Source organism: Pelodiscus sinensis, chromosome Z (assembly GCF_052426305.1).
Source record: "Pelodiscus sinensis isolate ZL-2025 chromosome Z, ASM5242630v1, whole genome shotgun sequence".
In the NCBI taxonomy this organism is placed as follows: Eukaryota; Metazoa; Chordata; order Testudines; family Trionychidae; genus Pelodiscus; species Pelodiscus sinensis.
Window position 1 is genome coordinate 24,656,272 of NC_143085.1, and position 19,399 is coordinate 24,675,670.

Here is a 19,399-nt window from a genome sequence, read left to right on the forward strand (position 1 = left end):
AGCCAGTTCTCAGGTTTCCCTGCTTGCTTATCTACCTCAATGAGGGACAGCAAAGCATTTTGTCTCTGCCTGCTCTGGTTGCCCTCCCTCGGGACACCACAGCACTCTGCAACATGGAGCCAGAGCTGCCCCTGAGCACTCTGGTGCTTCTCTTGGACACGCTGCTGCGAGCCTGGCTGCACTTTCTGCAGGCTACCATCCGGGAGGTCCATTGGGGGGCTGTCAGTATCCAGGAAGCCCTTAGGGAGAGCTTTCAGCCTGAGGAGCACTAAGAGCCTCTCTGGTCTGCCCCAGTGGGGGCTTGTACCTCATTCCTCCCTCAAGTCCTTTCACTTACCCTTCCCTAACCCCCGTTCCTGATGTCAAATAAAATACAGGCAGTCCCCGGGTTACGTGCAAGATAGGGACTGTAGGCTTGTTCTTAAATTGAATCTGTATGTAAGTCGGAACTGGCGTCCAGATTCAGCCGCTGCTGAAACTGACCGCCAGTTCTGACTTACATACAGATTCAACTTAAGAACCCCAAGCGTCCCCAAGTCAGCTGCTGCTGACACTGATCAGCGCTGATTCCAGGAAGCCTGGGGCAGAGCAACTCTGCCTCGGGCTTCCTGTAGTCAGTGCTGGTCAGTTTCAGCAGCAGCTGACTTGGGGACGCCTGGGGCAGAGCAGCTGGGGTGCTGCTGGGTTGCTCCAGTAGCACCGCTCCTCGGCGCTACTGGACCAACCCAGCGGCACCCCAGCTGCTCTGCCCCAGGCGTCCTGATTCAGCCGCTGCTGAAACTGACCAGCAGCGGCTGAATCAGGACGCCTGGGGCAGAGCAGCTCGGGTGCTGCTGGGTTGGTCCAGTAGTGCCCAGAGCAGCGCTGCGGGACCAACCGGCAGCGCCCCAGCTGCTCTGCCCCAGGGTCCGGCAACAAAAGCCTGGTCTGCTGGGGGGGGCACACTAGCTGCGCCCCCCCCCCCCAGCAGACCAGGGACACGGGGAGCAAAGCCACAGTGGCAGCGGGGTGCCGCGCCTCTGAGGCTTTGCTCTGGCAAAGTGTCAGAGGCGTGGGAACCCGCCACCGCTGCAGCTTCGCTAACGGTGCCCCTGGTCTGCTGGAGACGGTCTCCAGCAGACCAGGGGCACCGTGAGCAGCTTTTCTCGTCCCGGAGGTCGAGGTGGCGGATCGCTGCCTGTGAGCTCCGGGGCGAGAAAGCCCCGTTCGTAAGTGCGGATCCGACATAAGTCGGATCCGCGTAACTCGGGGACTGCCTGTACACATATTTTCATGAACACAAACTCTCTTTATTTAACAAAACGGGGGGGGGGGGCAATGAAACTCTGGTGAGACTGGGAAAAGGAGGCAGGAGAAGGGAAAAGAGAGGGTGGGAGAGGGGAAGGAGCAACCTGGGAGAAGGGAGCTGGAAGGGGGAAGCAAGCAGAAGAAGGGAGAGGGGAAGCTCAGGGCTCAGGGTTGGGGGTCTCACCAGACCAACTTGATTGTCATGCAAACCTGCTCCTGGGTTCTCATGTGGCCTTTGGTGGCCAGGCTGGCAGCTATCCTGCCATAGATGGCCGCATTCCTCCATCTACTGCGGAGATCATGGACGTTGGGGGCATCCCCCCAAAACCTGAATAAGGTCCATGATCTCCACCCTGAACCAGGAAGGTGCCCACCTTCTCTGGGCCCTGACAGGCTCCTGGGAGCTGGCAGACTGCTCCTGGAAAGCGGTGGAGGGCTGGCTGCCAGTGGCTTGCTGGCTCATGTTTTAAGGCCACTGGGTCAGGGGTAGTGACTGCTGGCTCTGGGCTGGCAGGCTTGAAGCTGGCACAGGCACTGTGGCCAGACTCTACCCCTTTAAGGGCTCCGAGGAAGCGGGGAGCGAGAGAAGTGTTCTTGGTTGAGGCTAGAGTGGCCACCAGGGCACCCTGGGAAGGCTGGAGGCCCCCTATTTGGAAATAAGTGTCTACACAGCACTTATTTTGAAATAGCTATTTTGAATTTGACGTTATTCCTCGTAGAATGAGGTTTACCAAATTCTAAATACACGCTCTGCTATTTTGAATTTATTTCGAAATAGCGGTTTGGCTGTGTAGATGCTAGGAAAGTTATTTCAAAATAACTTTGCTGTGTAGACATACCCAGGATAAATAATAATAGTTGCAGAGAGCTTTCATCAGCAGATCTCAGAGCACTTTGATTCAGTATCCCCATGTAAAATGGGGATAACAGAGAGAAATGAAATGACTTGCCTAAGGCATCTAGCAGGCTACTGGCAGGGCCTGAAATAGAATCCGGGTCTCATACACCCCAGTGTAATGCTTTAGCCCACATAGTGCACATTACTCTGCAGTTCTGTGGCTTGGGCCCTTTGTAAGTGCTAACTGGTAATTGCATTATTTTGTAAGAGATTTCTTCATTCATCCAGTATTTAAAGTTACCATTCAAAGAGCCACATCTATACCAGTCTGACAGCAGGGTAGCACCTATGTATTTGTGCACTTTCTATACATTCCACTGGAATTCTGTAGCGCAAATTACTGATATATTCTTTCCTAATGTTGCGCAAACATTCATAACCAGCTTTTCTGATGGGCAGGTTATTTCATAAGGCTGTGATTTTTTTTCAAAGGGCATTAAAGGAGTTTGGTTTTTAATTGAAACTGGGTGCCTAACTCCCATAGACAGGAACATCCAATCCTAATAGTCCATTATGGGACTTTTTGCCCCTTCCTCTGAAACCTCTCATAATATTCACTATCAGAGACATAATACTGAATTAGATGGAACATGGTTTTGATCCTATATGGCAATTCTGATTGTCCTAAAAACTATCAAAAAGGAGCTATTACCAGCTACGACAATCCAATTCCTGAGCCAGGAATCAGTTAACAATTATATTTTATTACATGCAGTACATCTTACTCTTTGCCCAATTCATTTTTATGTCTCAACTTTCCTCAACCTAATACTCATATCAAAAAACATTTGTGGGAAGATTCCTTCGCAGGAGCATTACAGCCAATCCCCACTGTCAGTAGTCCATTCTATTTTGGGTCTGCTTACAGTCAGACTTAAGCAACACCTGTATGTCTAGTTGGCTTTCTATTTATTCACTGAAGATGATTAAATTTTCACATGAAGATAATGCTACCACTGGATTTTCACCTCCTCGGTGCTCTTCCAAGACTTCTTGGAACCCCTGCTGTGAAAAGTAAACTATAACTATCTGGACAAGAAAGCAATCATTTCAACATTCTCAGTTTTGATTTGGCCTCACAAGATACTCAAGAGCCCTAATATGGGGAGAGATTAATACAGTCAGTGCTACTGGCTTTTTAGGTGCTACTGCCATAACAGCTATGTGGAAATTGATGTCTGACAGAAGGCACCTGGTTTTTTTGTTCTTGATTTTTTGGGGGTGGGAAGAGAGGTAGCTTAAATTAGAGCTTCACTTGTTGCTGAGACACTGAGCTTCCAAGAAATTTTAACTCAGCTGTAATGCAATTTCTATTGAAAGTGTGGGTTGAAAAGCAAATATGCAAAAGTAACACTTTTAATAGAAAGATTCGACTTTGATAGAATCTTCTTGCATTGATGACAAAAAATATTTATTTATTTTTACTTTTTTCATGTTACTTTCACTATTGAAAGCATTAGAGAGTCAATGATTTGGCAATATAAGCTGAATTGTGTTCTGGCTCACGCATCATAAATAGAAAAAAATTCCAGCTCCTATGGGACAAAATTCCACTCTCCACTTCTGATGTCTGGGTTCAGATTTGACCTGCAATATCTGTATTGCACTTATCTGATTGATTTTGTAAAGCAAACTTGTAAATGGAACAAACTTGACCACCATTAATAGTTCATTAAAAGGGCTGCCACTTTTACAATGATATATCAGAGTATAATTTCACTATAAAGAGAGCAGGTAAATTTTTCTATGGCATAACTCCACTGATTTCAGTGCAATCACACTACCATAGAATTTGGTCTCCAAAATTTTGTCTTGTAGCTATAATAAGGGGCTAGGAATTAGAAGAAAGAGGGAGACCAAGGACAGAGTAGGGCCATTACTCAATGAAGATGGAAAAATAACAACAGAAAATGTGGAAATGACGGAAGTATTTAATGACTTCTTTGTTTCAGTTTTCACCAAGAAGATTGTTGGCGACTAGCTGCCTAACATAGTGAAAGCCAGTGAAAATGGGATAGGATCAGAAGCTAAAATAGGGAAAGAACACGTTAAAAATTACTTAGACAAGTTAGATGGCTTCAAGTCACCAGAGCCTAATGAAATGCATCCTAAAATAGTCAAGGAGCTGATTGAAGAGACATCTGAGACAGGAAAGGGGCAAATACAGTGCCCATCTATAAAAAGGGATGTAGGAACAACCCAGGGAATTATAGACCAGTCAGCTTAACTTTTGTACTAGGAAAGATAATGGAGCAAATAATTAATGAATCAGTTTGCATACACCAAGAAGATAATAAGGTGATAAGTAAGAGAATGGATTTCTTAGAACAAATCATGTCAAACCAACCTGACAACTTTCCTTGACAAGGTAACAACTCTTATGGATAGGGCGGAACTCGTAAATGTGCTATATCTAGACTTTGGTTAGGCATTTGATACAGTCCTGTATGATCTTCTCATTAACAAACTAGGAAAATATAACATAGATAGAGTTTCCAGAGAATACTTATTAATGATTCATAATCATGATGGAAGGACACGATGGGTGTGTCTACATAGCAAAGTTATTTTGGAGTAACAGCCACTATTCCAAAATAACTTTGCAAGCGTCTACACATCAAAACCACAATTTTGAAATAATTTTGAAATAGCAGATAAGCCACTTTGAGTTCTGTAAAGCTCATTCTACGAATAGCACGTATTCCGCAATAGATATTTCGGAATAGGGGCTGTGTAGACATAGAATAGGGGCTATTTTGAAATAGGGGGGCTCCAGCCCTTCCCAGGATGACCTGCTGGCCACTCTGTCTACACACAGAAGAACTCCTCCCCCTCCAGGGCCCTTAAAGCTGCAGACTCTGCAGACAGGGTTTGTGGCTCACAGCAGGCGACAGCCTTAAACCACCCCTGCAGCTTCCCCTGACTGCATTTAGGTCCCAAAATGAACCAGCCTCATGATGCCACCCAGCCCTCCACTGCTCCCCAAGAGCATGCAGACAGCTCCCAGCAGCCTGCCAGGGGCTGCAAAAGACATGTGCCTTCCTGGTCTGGTGCGGAGATCCTGGACCTTATTGAGGTTGGGGTGATGGGGAGGCCAAATGAACCTCCAGGATCTCCACACTAGACACAAGAATGCGTCCGTCTATGGTCAAATGGCAGACAGCCTGAGAAGCAAAGGGGCACATCTGCACCCAAGAACAGGTGAGGATGAAGGTGAAAGAGATCCGACTCCGGGCTGGAGACTACCATCGTCATCCCCCCGGGAGGAGGGAGGCAAGGAATGGCGACGAGGAGAAGGACCAGGACCCGGATAAGGCCAGCCTCAGCACACAGCTAACCCAGGACCCTGACACCTTCCCTGTGGACAGGTCCAAGGTGTTGTCCGAGGCTGGAGAAGGAACATCGTCTAAGTGCCATCACTTTCCCTTCATACAGGGGGTGGAGGAGATGGCTGAGTTGGGGGAAGCTGGGTGCTCCTCGCTTGGCCCTTGCTGGCTGTGGATCACGCAGCAACCTATGCACATAGGGGCATGTGCCATACCTCTCTTGGGTACATGACCCCAGGAGGTTGCCTCAGAGGATCCTTGGGCTATTGGGCACAGGGTGTCTGGAGAGGCCTGCTATGCTCCTGACCTTGGGGTGGGACAGCCTCCCTCCACAAGCCACCTCAAGGAGGCAGGGGACACACACACACACACACACACCCAAAGCAGTCCTGTGCATGGCTCATGGGTATGCACTTGTATCAGCCCCCACTTCTGGGGACATCTGGGGCCATTGACCAATGCGCACATGGCCTAGCTCCAAGCACATCGCCTGACACAGAGCTGAGAACTGTTGATCTTGGCTCGCAGACAGGGGCTGGGCTCCAGGCACTGTGTCCCCTGGGATGACTGACCATCTATCTTTGTTCTCCACAGCTGGACCACCTCAGGGCAGTTAACACCACCCAGGACAGCCTCCCAGACCCGAAGCTTCCACAGGCACACCCATCCCATGAACAAATACCAGAGGCAGCACCTGGTGGCACTCTGGGCCCTGCACCAAACTATCCATCACCTGCAGCTATGGCTGGAGAGCTGACAGAAGCTGCTTGTGCAGGGCCCCTCTCTGTGCTATGATGTGCATTCCCTTGTGCAGAGCATGCTGCCTCCTCCCGCTCTAACCTCTGCTCCATCTCCTGCTGTCACTCCTCCCTCCACAGTCTCCCTATCCCCCAGTGGATGCTGAAGCCCCGGCATCTCTGGCAGTGGGATCCACAGAACCCGGTGCCACACCCAGTCCTGAGCCTATCCTTCCCCTTTGTCCCCCTTCCAGCTCCCTCCTCCAAGGTTTTCAATACCCCCCTTCTTCCACCCTATCACCTCTCCTTTTTCCCCAGTCTCTCCCTAGTTTCTTTGACACCCCTCCTCCCAGTTATGTAAAATATAGAGCGTTAAGTTTTCCAAAAAAAGTGTCTTTATTTTTTCATCAGGAAAAGGAGGGGTACGTGGAAGGATGGCAGTGAGGGGTGAAGCAGAAACCCTCAGTTGGGTGTATCAGGGGAGTGTCACTGGTCTCCCTGAGATGTGCACCTTGACCACCATGCGGGCCTTGCTCAGCCTGTCATTAAATGCCTGTTGTGAAGGGTTGAGGTTGAGATAACCAGGGAAGGAATTCGTGAGCCATGTGTGCACGAGATAGGCCACATCCCTCACCAGGCAGATGGGTGGGGAAGAAAGATCTGGCATGCAGCTTCTGGAATATACTCAAGTTTCTGAAGACACGTGCGTCATGTGCCTTCCCCGACCACCCGGCATATATGTCTGTGAACTGACCCCGGTGGTCAGTCATGGCCTGCAGGACCACCGAAAAGTATCCCTTCCAATTGATGTAGCTTGATGCCCAGTGGTTTGTAACACGGATAGGGATGTGGGTCCCCTTAATAACTAGCCCCCCCCCACAGTTGGGGAAGTCCAGGGCATCAAATTCCTTGATGACAGTGTCCTCATCTGCCAGGCAGATGGCTCTGTGCATCAGGATGCTGCTGATGGCCCTGGCCACCTGCAGAAGGAGACAAACCAAGAATCATAGGGGTGCCTGAGAGTTTACTCCCTACTCTCACCTAGTCCCCCTCCCCACGTGCAATCCCTGCAATCATGCCCACCCTTACCAGGGCTTTGTGAGGACGGAAGAGAACAAACCCTCCAAGGGAGGGGACTTGTACCACCGCCACTTCTACCCCCCCCTTTCCTTAGGGAAGCTCATTCTATCCCTCTACCCCCCTCCTACGACAGTAGCCCGAGAATGCCACATACCTGCACAACCAGTGCCCCGATGGTCAATCTCCCTACACCGAACTGGCATGGAGAGTTTCCAGAGGGAAATGGAAACAGACTTCTGGAGGGGGATGGCAAGCCTACATGCGTGTCCCGTTGCCTCGGGGCAGGGGTGAGCCACTGACAGAGCTTGAGGAAGGTACCTTTCTTCATTCTGAAGTTCTGGAGCCATTGTTGGTCTCCCCAGCATTCCAGAACGATGTAGTCCCACCAATCTGCACTTGTGTCCAGACACCAGATGCAGCAGGGCAAGGCATCCAAACTATGGTGGGCAGCCTCCAGCTGTGAGTGCCCTCACATAACCAAGGAGGGACTGCCACAAGGGCTGGGTTCCAGCAGAATGTGGAAGGCAGCCTGCAGAAAGTGCTGCATGACCGGCAGCAAAAGCTGCAAGAACTGAAGACTTCCTGGAGGCAGCTTCAGCTGCATAGCAGAGAGTGCTGTGGTGTCCTGAAGCAGGGCAACCAGAGCAAAAAGAAAAAATACTTTGCTGTCCTTCAGAGATGTAGGGAAGTAAGCAGAGAAACCTGAGAAACAGCTGTCCACGGGCATCCCTTTAAGCACGAGCCCTCAGATAGCCTCAAGCAGCTATCTTGTCAGTACACAAAGCAAGTACTGACCTGATGCCCTGCCTGAACTGGTTCTGGATGGTCTTAAATGCAATTCAATGTCCAATCAGTTGTGGATGCTCTGTTTCAAAATAGCTAAGTGCTATTTCAAAACACATTTTGTGTGTAGATGCGTTATTTCGAAATAAGCGATTCCAGAAAATCTCTTCCAGAATAGCTTATTCTGAAATAACGGTGCTGTGTAGACATAGTTGATGAGAGCAGTTCCAGAGGGATATGTCCTGGGTCCAGTTCCATTCAATATTTTCACTAATGATTTATATAATGGCACAGAAAGAATCTACTTATAAAGTTTGCAGATGATTCCAACCTGGGAAGGGCTGCAAGTGCTTTGGAGGATAGGATTCTTAATCATGATCTGGACAACATGGAGAAATGTTCTGAAGTAAACAGGATGAAATTCAATAAGGACAAAGGCTAATTAATCCACTTAAAGAAGGAACAATCAGTTGCACATATACAATATGGGAAATAACTAGGATAGAAAAGGGGAAAGGATTAGGGGCAGGGTTTCATAGTGGACCACAAATGAAATATGACTCAACAGTATGACAATGTTGCAAAAAAAGCAAACGACATTCTGGGATGTATTAGCTGGAGTCTTGTAGGTAAGACAAAGGAAATAAATTCTTCCATTGTACTCCACACTGATTAGTTTTCAACTGGCCTCAACATATTACAGGTCTAAAAAACAGGACCCATGAAGGAAGATGGAAAGAACTGGGTTTGTTCAGTTTGGAAAAGAGAAGACAGAGAGGACATAACTATTTTCAAGAAACCAAAATGTTGTTTGTTACAAGGAGAAGGAAAAAACTATTCTCCTTAACCTCTAATGATAGGACAAGAAATAATGGGCTTAAATTGCAGCAAGAGAGGTTTACGTTAAGAAATTTTTTCTAATAGCTAACTGTCAAGGTGGTTAAGCACTAAAATAAATTACCTAAGGAAGTTGTGGAATCTGCAGCATTGGAGATTTTTAAAAGCAGGTTTGACAAATATCTATTAGGGATGATCTAGATAGTGCTTGGTCCTGACATAAGTACGGGGGTCTGGACTGGATGACTGCTCAAAATTCCTTTCTGTCCTACAGTTATATAAATCTATTCTATGCCTGGCTGTGTTCTTGACTCACCTGATCAAGAGTGAATCACTTAATGGCAAACAACCTATATGTATCTATCTGTAAAATAAATATAATTCCACAAGAGATGTTATGAAGTTGTAACCAAGTAATGTTGGTAAAGTGTTTTGAACTTCTCAGCTGAAAAGCACAGTGAAAATACAAAAAGCTTCTCAAGATCAAGCGTGTCTTTTGGAAAACCTTGTGGTTAGATAGAACTCTGATTATACAACACTTCTGCATGAAAACAAGATCTTTTTTGGTTCAGCTCCTACAATTTGTTCCTCATCTGAAATCATAATCCTGAGTTTGTCACATCAATCATTTTCACAGCAAGCAACTAGAATGTCACTAACAGATAATTATAACTTTAGGTGGGAAGAAAGACAGAAATTGTTGAAATTTTTCTTAGAATCTCTGCCCCTGTATTCGTATAGATGTCCTTAATATTTTCCTTCCTTTGAGCTTTATTTGTGATGTATATAGACTTCTTCCTATATCCATAAAATAAAATCTTTTACCATGTATTCCATAAGGTCATAGAGCTTTTTAAAATAAAACTGAGGAAATAATAGATTGTCTTTTAAGAACCAACTACAAAGAAATGACATCCTAAAACCGGATTTTTAACCTTTTTTCTTTTGAGTACTTTATTCAAATCCAGCCGAGGCAGACAGTGCTCAAATGGCACTATCATATGATTGCCATCCAATGTTTGCATTCTCTCTCCAGTTCTTAGTGGATAAGTGTCACTAAAGCAAACACCATCACTGCAGTTGGCCCGATTATTAACAAGCTTTCAACAGGGATGTTAAGCAGTGATTAATTTACTAGTAGAGTAGTCAATGGAATTTCCATCGACAACTTGACTAGCCAATAAGCACTTCCACGTTCCGCCTTTGAAATAAACAAGAGCTCCAGCTGGGGCTCTTGTGCATTTCAAAATTGGAACACCGCATGGAGTCCAGGGCCAGCAGGAAGCCCTGCTGACTCTGGACTCCACATGGGCACTTCTGCTTTGAAAAGCTGACCCTAGGCTCTGTGAGGCACTGCTGCTTTTAATTACCCCCCTCCCCATTCTCCCCTTCTATCTGATAGAGGCAGGAAGAATGGAGGGAGGGGAGAGGGAAGTTGACTATCCTGTTGACTAACTGACTAGTCCTTTACATTCCTACTTTGCAGAACTGCCATGGACTTGGTGACAGAGTTACCTTCTCACATTTGATAGTGGTGCCACTAGATATGAAACATTATAGCGGGGAAATAACATCAGTCTTCGGGACTTTCAAACTTTTCTTCCCAGTAAGGGGACAGGTTTTTAATTAATATTTTGGATGAAATCCTGTTTGTTTTCAGAAACTTCAAGTGATCATTCTTTTTTAAATGAAATTTTACAATTTTAAAGATAATTACAAAGACTACATTTTGCTATCCTGACAACAGAACTATCCATTATCATCTGGCTTCATGACTCTTTTCACTGTTGCTATGAGCTGATGGCTAACAACAAGTATATTGCTCTCTTTGCTTTGCAAACATTTGTGTGTGGACACCTAATCTAGATTTTAATAGTCATTAATCTGAGATGTGACTATAAAAGGATTTAAACAGATGTGAATGCTCTTATTTCACTTTCAATTGTGCCTGTTTCAGTTTAGCTTCAGTCAAATAGCTTAAACCTGATCCTAAACTGAAATCAACCATTCAAAGTGTCCAGACGGGTTTGCTCATAAAAACTTTCACTAGTTTTATTAAGGCAGTTTAACTGAGCTGGCGTAATAAAATGAGCGGAAGTTTTTATGTAGACAAGACCTCTGTCAGGATGACAGCCTAATAAAAGAATTTCCTAGAGAATATATTTAGTTTATTAATAGTAAATGACAATGACTGATTCTTAATTGGGAAAGACTATGTGTATTTTGTTTAAGAGGCAGTCATTTGATTAGTATCAAGTAGTGAAGTGGTACTAAATCCAAGGTGTTGGAAGATCTATTACTATGGAAATCCTCCAGTTTCCTCCCTGCAGCAATAATGTGAGGGCCACAGAAACTAGGGTAGATGTTGCCAAGGTTTATATATAAAAAGATTACATAATATGTTAGGAAGTAAAAACAAAGATTCTCCTTCAGAACTGAGATATAGCATGGTACTAGGTGAATGGGGCCTTGAAAATAATCCATGCCTTAGCTGCCAAGACATTTTAACTGAGAAACAAACTAAGTAGCATCTCAGGAATTATTTCTGAGGCATTCCTGATTACATTATTTTTATGCTAATGGCAAGAGTAAAAGACAACCATCGTCACCTCACAGAACTTTAAAATAGCAAATTGATTTAACACCCTCCCAATATGAACCATCAAGAAAAATCTGATAGAGCAATTTCAGTTATATAGTATAAAAGTCTTCTTACAAATCTTACTGCAGAGTCTCGGGAGTCTATGTGTCTGGGTGATATCAAACTCTAACTTGCTGGAGGCGAGGATGCTGTCTGAGAACATCTAATCACACATGACTTAGTTTTAAACTGTTCGTTCAAATACAGATATTTTTTCTTATTAGAGGTTTTAATGGCTGTTTTCATGAAATGCATTCACAAAACTCCAATGGGGAAAAAACATACTTCTGAGGATTTTCATTTAGAGTGCTTATTTTTAACAGAATTTATTTTATAATCCTAATACCCCTGCCCCCTCCCTCCAAAACTTTAACATTTGTTTTACTTTTTATAGTTTAAGATTTGAAAATAATATATATTAAAGATTAGATAAATAGTATTTGTGTATTTAAATAACTTAATTTGTGGTACAGAGTTACACATAAACAAACACTGTCTTATGAATGCTAGGTCAAAGTCAAGCAAAGTTAATTTTTTTAAATCCCTGACTTCAGCTTGATTTTCACTTGTATTTCAAAGACTGTTAGAGCTCTATATTAGGTCCACATTATTTAGGATTATCTTCCTGCATTTGCTTTTGTTCACAAATTATGCCTAAGTTATGACCAGAGGGTGAGGTTGAATCCATTCTCAAATCACTCTTTCTGTTCACTTTGAACCATACCAAATCTTTAATCTCTCTTGAAAACTTCAGTTTTTTTTGTTTTTGCTTTTTTGTCTCCTAAACATTTCAAAGTATTAACTGATCTCCTACCAAAGAGTATTGACAGGTTTCTTGCTGAGATTTCAAATTCTGTCTGAGATGATTATTTTATCTTCCAGAGTTTGAATCTTGGATGACTATGTCCACTAGTGGAATATGTCTTTGATATCCTCAATACATCTTCTAACTCTGTTTATCCTTTATATTCCTCAGGAAGACCAGCTCTTGTCCGTTACAGGACCGCTCGGGAATAGTGACCATAATATAATAACATTCAACATTCCTGTGGTGGGAAGAACACCTCAGCAGTCCAGCACCCTGGTATTTAATTTCAAAAAGGGGAATTTCACAAAAATGAGGAGGTTAGTAAAACAGGAATTGAAAGGCACAGTGACTAGAGCCAAATCCCTAAAAGCTGCATGAAAACTTTTTAAAGACACCATAATAGAGGCCCAACTTAAATGTATACCCCAAATTAAAAAACATAGCAAGAGACCTAAAAAAGAGTCACCGTGGCTTAACCACCATGTAAAAGAGGCAGTGAGGGACAAAAAGGTATCTTTTAAGAAGTGGAAGTCCAATCCGAGTGAGATATATAGAAAAGAACATGAATACTGTCAAATCAAGTGTAAAAATGTAATAAGAAAAGCAAAAAAAGATTTTGAGGAACAGTTAGCCAAAAACTCAAAAAGAAATAGCAAAATGTTTTTTAAGTACATTAGAAGCAGGAAGCCTGCTAAAAAACCTGTGGGTCTCCTAGATGATCGAGCTATAAAAGGAGCAATCAAGGACGATAAAGCCATTGCGGAGAAACTAAATGATTTCTTTGTTTCAGTCTTCACGGCTGAGGACATTGGGGAGATTCCGGAATCTACACCGTCCTTTGTGGGTGATGAATTTGAGGAACTGTCCCGGATTGAAATGTCATTAGAGGAGGTTTTGGAACAAATAGAAAAACTTAATGTTAACAAATCTCCGGGACCGGATGGCATTCATCCAAGGGTTCTAAAAGAACTCAAATGGGAAATTGCTGAGCTATTATCAGTGGTTTGTAACCTATCCTTTAAATCGGCTTCCGTACCTAATGACTGGAAGGTAGTCAACTTGACACCAATATTTAAAAAGGGCTGTAGAGGCGATCCTGGCGATTACAGACCGGTAAGTCTAACTTCAGTACCGGGCAAATTAGTCGAAACAATAATAAAGAATAAAATTGTGAAGCATGTAGAAGAACATAATTTGTTGGACAAAAGTCAACACGGTTTCTGTAAAGAGAAAACCTGTCGTACTAATCTGTTAGAGTTCTTTGAAGGGGTTAACAAACATGCGGACCAGGGGGATCCAGTAGATATAGTATACTTGGATTTTCAGAAAGCCTTTGACAAGGTCCCTCACCAAAGGCTCTTGTGTAAATTACATGGCCATGGGATAAGAGGGAAGGTCCTTTCTTGCATTGCGAACTGGTTAAAAGACAGGAAACAAAGGCTAGGAATAAATGGTAAATTTTCAGATTGGAGAGGGGTAACTAGTGGTGTCCCCCAAGGGTCAGTCCTGGGACCAATCCTTTTCAACTTATTCATAAATGATCTGGAGAAAGGGGTAAGCAGTGAGGTAGTAAAGTTTGCAGATGATACCAAACTGTTTAGGATAGTCAAGACAGAAGCAGACTGTGAGGGACTCCAAGAAGATCTCACCAAACTGAGTGATTGGGCAACAAAATGGCAAATGAAATTTAATGTGGATAAGTGTAAAATAATGCACATCGGGAAAAATAACCCCAACTATACGTACAGTATGATGGGGGCTAATTTGGCTATGACAAATCAGGAAAGAGATCTTGGAGTTATCGTGGACAGTTCTCTGAAAACTTCCAGTGTGCAGCGGCAGTCAAAAAGGCAAACAAGATGCAGGAATTGTTAGGAAAGGGATAGAAAATAAGACCCAGAATATCTTACTGCCCCTGTATAAAACTATGGCACGCCCACATCTTGAATACTGTGTACAGATGTGGTCTCCTCACCTCAAAAAAGATATTTTGGCCTTGGAAAGGGTTCAGAAAAGGGCAACTAAAATGATTAGGGGTTTGGAACGGGTCCCATATGAGGAGAGGTTAAAGCAACTGGGGCTTTTCAGTTTAGAAAAGAGGAGACTGAGGGGGGATATGATAGAGGTCTATAAAATCATGAGTAGTGTGGAGAGGGCCGATAAAGAAAAGTTATTTATTAGTTCCCTAACTAGAAGAACTAGAGGACACCAAATGAAATTAATGGGGAGCAGGTTTAAAACTATTAAAAGAAAGTTCTTCTTCACACAGCGTGTAGTCAACCTGTGGAACTCCTTGCCAGAGGAGGCTGTGAAGGCTAGGACTACACTAGGAGAAGCTAGATAATTTCATGGAGGTTAGGTCCATAAAAGGCTATTAGCCAGGGGATAAAATGGTGTCCTTGGCCTCTGTCTGTCAGAGGCTGGAGAGGGATGGCAGGAGACAAATCGCTTGATCATTGTCTTCGGTCCACCCTCTCTGGGGCACCTGGTGCTGGCCACTGTCAGCAGACAGGATACTGGGCTAGATGTACCTTTGGTCTGACCCGGTATGGCCGTTCTTATGTTCTTAAGAGAGGGGGTTTTGCACAAAAAGGAGCTGTCTACAGAGTTCCTTTTTGCGCAAAAGCCTCTTGTGAAAAAATATCTGCTCTTATGCAAATAGAGCATAGCAATATTTCACACAACTCTTCATTTGCATATGCTTTTCCACAAGAAGGCTACAGTATAGACGTACCTCACTTCATGTACAGTGTGACTGATTTTAACAGAATTATTTAAATATAAAGTTATATTCAGCATGAGTATCAGGCATCACCAAGGATATGGAACTTAGTACTATGTTGGATTATGTAAGTGGAGCATAAACAATTAGGAAAAAATAAAGTTTTCAAAAGAGTCCACTGATGTAATGACACTTACTTAGCACTATATGACCAGGTGTTCAGGGAAATTGAGCATTTATGGCTCCCAGTTACTTTGGTCGGAACTGTATGGCTAGGTACTGGCTGACAAATTGGGCATATAACATGGAGAACACTACTGAAAATACATTCCAGTTATTAGGAGAAGTGTTTGGAGAAAAAACTGTTAATCACCTATAGAGACAGGATAGATATAGTAGTGAATACATGACAGAAGGTAGTAAATTTCATAAGATGAACTAGATTGGGCAGTCATAGGATCACATAAATAGTAGATGATCTGGTTAAAGTGCACTGCACTCAGCAAATGCATGCTTTAACTAAATCAAAATGGCCCTACTTTGAGGAAAATATTGTCACTGCTATATTTTCTCATTTGTCAGTAACTGTTACAAGTTTGCCATAATTCAGAGTATAAGAGATGGGATCTAGAAATTGCAAATGGCATGAAAAGCATCTTTCTGCTCCCTTTGACTCTAATTATGTGCTTACTGGAGAATAACAAACAACCAGACCTGATCTGCTGTAATGGAACATGTTCTAAATGTTACCAGGGCATAGGGAAAGAGTTGATGAGACCTGCAGTCCATCTCTGAATACAGAAAGAAGAGCAGGACTGATGATAAAGACAAATTAGATGAGGCACTTGGTCATAAAACCAATACACACTGAATAATTTTGTCGGTTTTCAAGTTATTGCTTAGAAGACAAGGAAGTCACAGTCATTTTGTTTGCTTTTTTATGTGAATAATGAATTATTTTGCAGTTTTGCATTAGAGTACATTAGGATAAAAGTGCCTTTAATATATCAGACAAATTGTATTTATGGGGAATCTTCTTCTCCATTGCACTCCTGACCCGGCAGTTCCTTTAATCACGAAATAACAAGACACAGGATCCAATCAATGCTAGGGCTATACTGGCTAGTGACAAATCATTATACTTCTGAAAATTATTAATCTTAGTGGTGCTGTGCTAGTGTGCTATGATTTACTGGGAACGAAATAACCTCACAAAGCTCAATTTAAAATTGGACATGGGTTCTGAATAATGACACGCATTTACTGAAGTGATTAAGCAATTGAACAGTGTGGATTCATTTATAACTGGAGGAAGAAACAGCTTTACTATTGGAGATCAGACTGATGAACAAGAGGCCAAAAAAAAAAAAAAAATTCAGGGTAAAAAGCCTGAAAATTTTTCTTGGTGGCTAAAGGAGCTTTAATAATCAAAGTGAAGGTGAAATGGCTTTTTAAAATTAGTCCGTTGCCCAGATGAGCCATTAAAGGAGAAAGTTTAGAAGAGCTTGCTTTTACTGAAAGGCTGACATAGGAACTCAGTGTAACATTGCTGTGGCTCATAAACGTTCTGTGAAGGCACAATTCATTTGTCTACACCAGCGTGGTACTGCTTATGGCAGACATACTGCACACATAAATGAATGATCCACACACCTACTTTTCCCCTAGAGACATAGCACGAAGTAGTGTAACCCACGTACAGCTGGGTGTGGTGTATTTTCCACATAGTGGCACCGAGACCACTTACAGAGAACGATGAGTCTCCTCTACAGCTTTTGCTAATAGTCAGCTCACTTTTAGCTCAAGCTGTAGATTGAAGGTGCATGCACAAAGCTCCAGAGGTTCCAGGGTTGGTTCCACCTGTCAACTTTACAGTAGCATGTGCTGCATTTGTGTTCCAGAAGTTACACAGCTCAATGCAAGATTGTATGGCATGTGTTGTTCAGGATGTCAGATCAGATGATCACAATGAACACTGAAATCTATGAATCTCAGTGCAACCTGTCAGGCTATTGTAACTCTGAATTTCTATGACTACCGGATACCTCAGATCCTGCTTTTTTGTTCTCTTCCGGTCAAGCACCATTGTTTTAGCTCCCATCACCTACAGCATTTCTGGAATAAACACCTTTTTAACTGAAAGTTTAAGAGGCCAGAACTTAACATAAAAACATAAGAACGGCCGTACTGGGTCAGACCAAAGGTCCATCCAGCCCAGTATCCTGTCTGCCGACAGTGGCCAGCACCAGGTGCCCCAGAGAGGGTGGACCGAAGACAATGATCAAGCGATTTGTCTCCTGCCATCCCTCTCCAGCCTCTGACAGACAGAGGCCAAGGACACCATTTTATCCCCTGGCTAATAGCCTTTTATAGACCTAACCTCCATGAAATTATCTAGCTTCTCTTTAAACTCTAGTATAGTCCTAGCCTTCACAGCCTCTTCTGGCAAGGAGTTCCACAGGTTGACTACACGCTGTTTGAAGAAGAACTTTCTTTTAATAGTTTTAAACCTGCTCCCCATTAATTTCATTTGGTGTCCTCTAGTTCTTCTAGTTAGGGAACTAATAAATAACTTTTCTTTATCGGCCCTCTCCACACCACTCATGATTTTATAGACCGCTATCATATCCCCCCTCAGTCTCCTCTTTTCTAAACTGAAAAGCCCCAGTTGCTTTAACCTCTCCTCATATGGGACCCGTTCCAAACCCCTAATCATTTTAGTTGCCCTTTTCTGAACCCTTTCCAAGGCCAAAATATCTTTTTTGAAGTGAGGAGACCACATTTGTACACAGTATTCAAGATGTGGGCGTACCATAGTTTTATACAGGGGCAGTAAGATATTCTGGGTCTTATTTTCTATCCCTTTCCTAATAATTCCTAGCATCTTGTTTGCCTTTTTGACCGCCGCTGCACACTGTGTGGAAGTTTTCAGAGAACTGTCCACGATAACTCCAAGATCTCTTTCCTGATTTGTCATAGCCAAATTAGCCCCCATCATACTGTACGTATAAGTTGGGGTTATTTTTCCCGATGTGCATTATTTTACACTTATCCACATTAAATTTCATTTGCCATTTTGTTGCCCAATCACTCAGTTTGGTGAGATCTTCTTGGAGTCCCTCACAGTCTGCTTCTGTCTTGACTATCCTAAACAGTTTGGTGTCATCTGCAAACTTTACTACCTCACTGCTTACCCCTTTCTCCAGATCATTTATGAATAAGTTGAAAAGGATTGGTCCCAGGACTGACCCTTGGGGGACACCACTAGTTACCCCTCTCCAATCTGAAAATTTACCATTTATTCCTAGCCTTTGTTTCCTGTCTTTTAACCAGTTCGCAATCCAAGAAAGGACCTTCCCTCTTATCCCATGGCCATGTAATTTACACAAGAGCCTTTGGTGAGGGACCTTGTCAAAGTCTTTCTGAAAATCCAAGTATACTATATCTACTGGATCCCCCTGGTCCGCACGTTTGTTAACCCCTTCAAAGAACTCTAACAGATTAGTACGACAGGATTTCTCTTTACAGAAACCGTGTTGACTTTTGTCCAACAAATTATGTTCTTCTACATGCTTCACAATTTTATTCTTTACTATTGTTTCGACTAATTTGCCCGGTACTGAAGTTAGACTTACCGGTCTGTAATCGCCAGGATCGCCTCTACAGCCCTTTTTAAATATTGGTGTCACGTTGACTACCTTCCAGTCATTAGGTACGGAAGCCGATTTAAAGGATAGGTTACAAACCACTGATAATAGCTCAGCAATTTCCCATTTGAGTTCTTTTAGAACCCTTGGATGAATGCCATCCGGTCCCGGAGATTTGTTAACATTAAGTTTTTCTATTTGTTCCAAAACCTCCTCTAATGATATTTCAATCCGGGACAGTTCCTCAGATTCATCACCCTCAAAGGACGGTGTAGATTCAGGAATCTCCCCAACGTCCTCAGCCGTGAAGACTGAAGCAAAGAAATCATTTAGTTTCTCCGCACTGGTTTTATCGTCCTTGATTGCTCCTTCTATAGCTCGATCATCAAGGGGACCCACAGGTTTTTTAGCAGGCTTCCTGCTTCTAATGTACTTAAAAAACATTTTGTTATTTCTTTTTGAGTTTTTGGATAACTGTTCCTCAAAATCTTTTTTTGCTTTTCTTATTACATTTTTACACTTGATTTGACAGTGTTCATGTTCTTTTCTATTTATCTCACTAGGATTGGACTTCCACTTCTTAAAAGATACCTTTCTGTCCCTCACTGTTTCTTTTACATGGTGGTTAAGCCA

General features: G+C 43.2%; 1 protein-coding gene across 8 annotated transcripts in view; it reads right to left on the bottom strand.

Moving 5' to 3' along the window:
* The window catches only part of GLT1D1 (glycosyltransferase 1 domain containing 1), a 150,966-nt gene that overhangs the window by 62,065 nt on the left and 69,502 nt on the right, over positions 1-19,399 (bottom strand). The window contains exon 1 of one of the 8 annotated variants that reach the window (XM_075898464.2): positions 7,483-8,983. The exons of the other annotated variants lie outside the window; for them this stretch is intronic. Coding sequence (XP_075754579.2) covers positions 7,483-7,693 — 211 coding nt within the window. The 5' untranslated portion in view covers positions 7,694-8,983. Of the gene's footprint in view, positions 1-7,482; positions 8,984-19,399 lie in introns of those variants that run through there. 8 annotated transcript variants of the gene reach the window in all.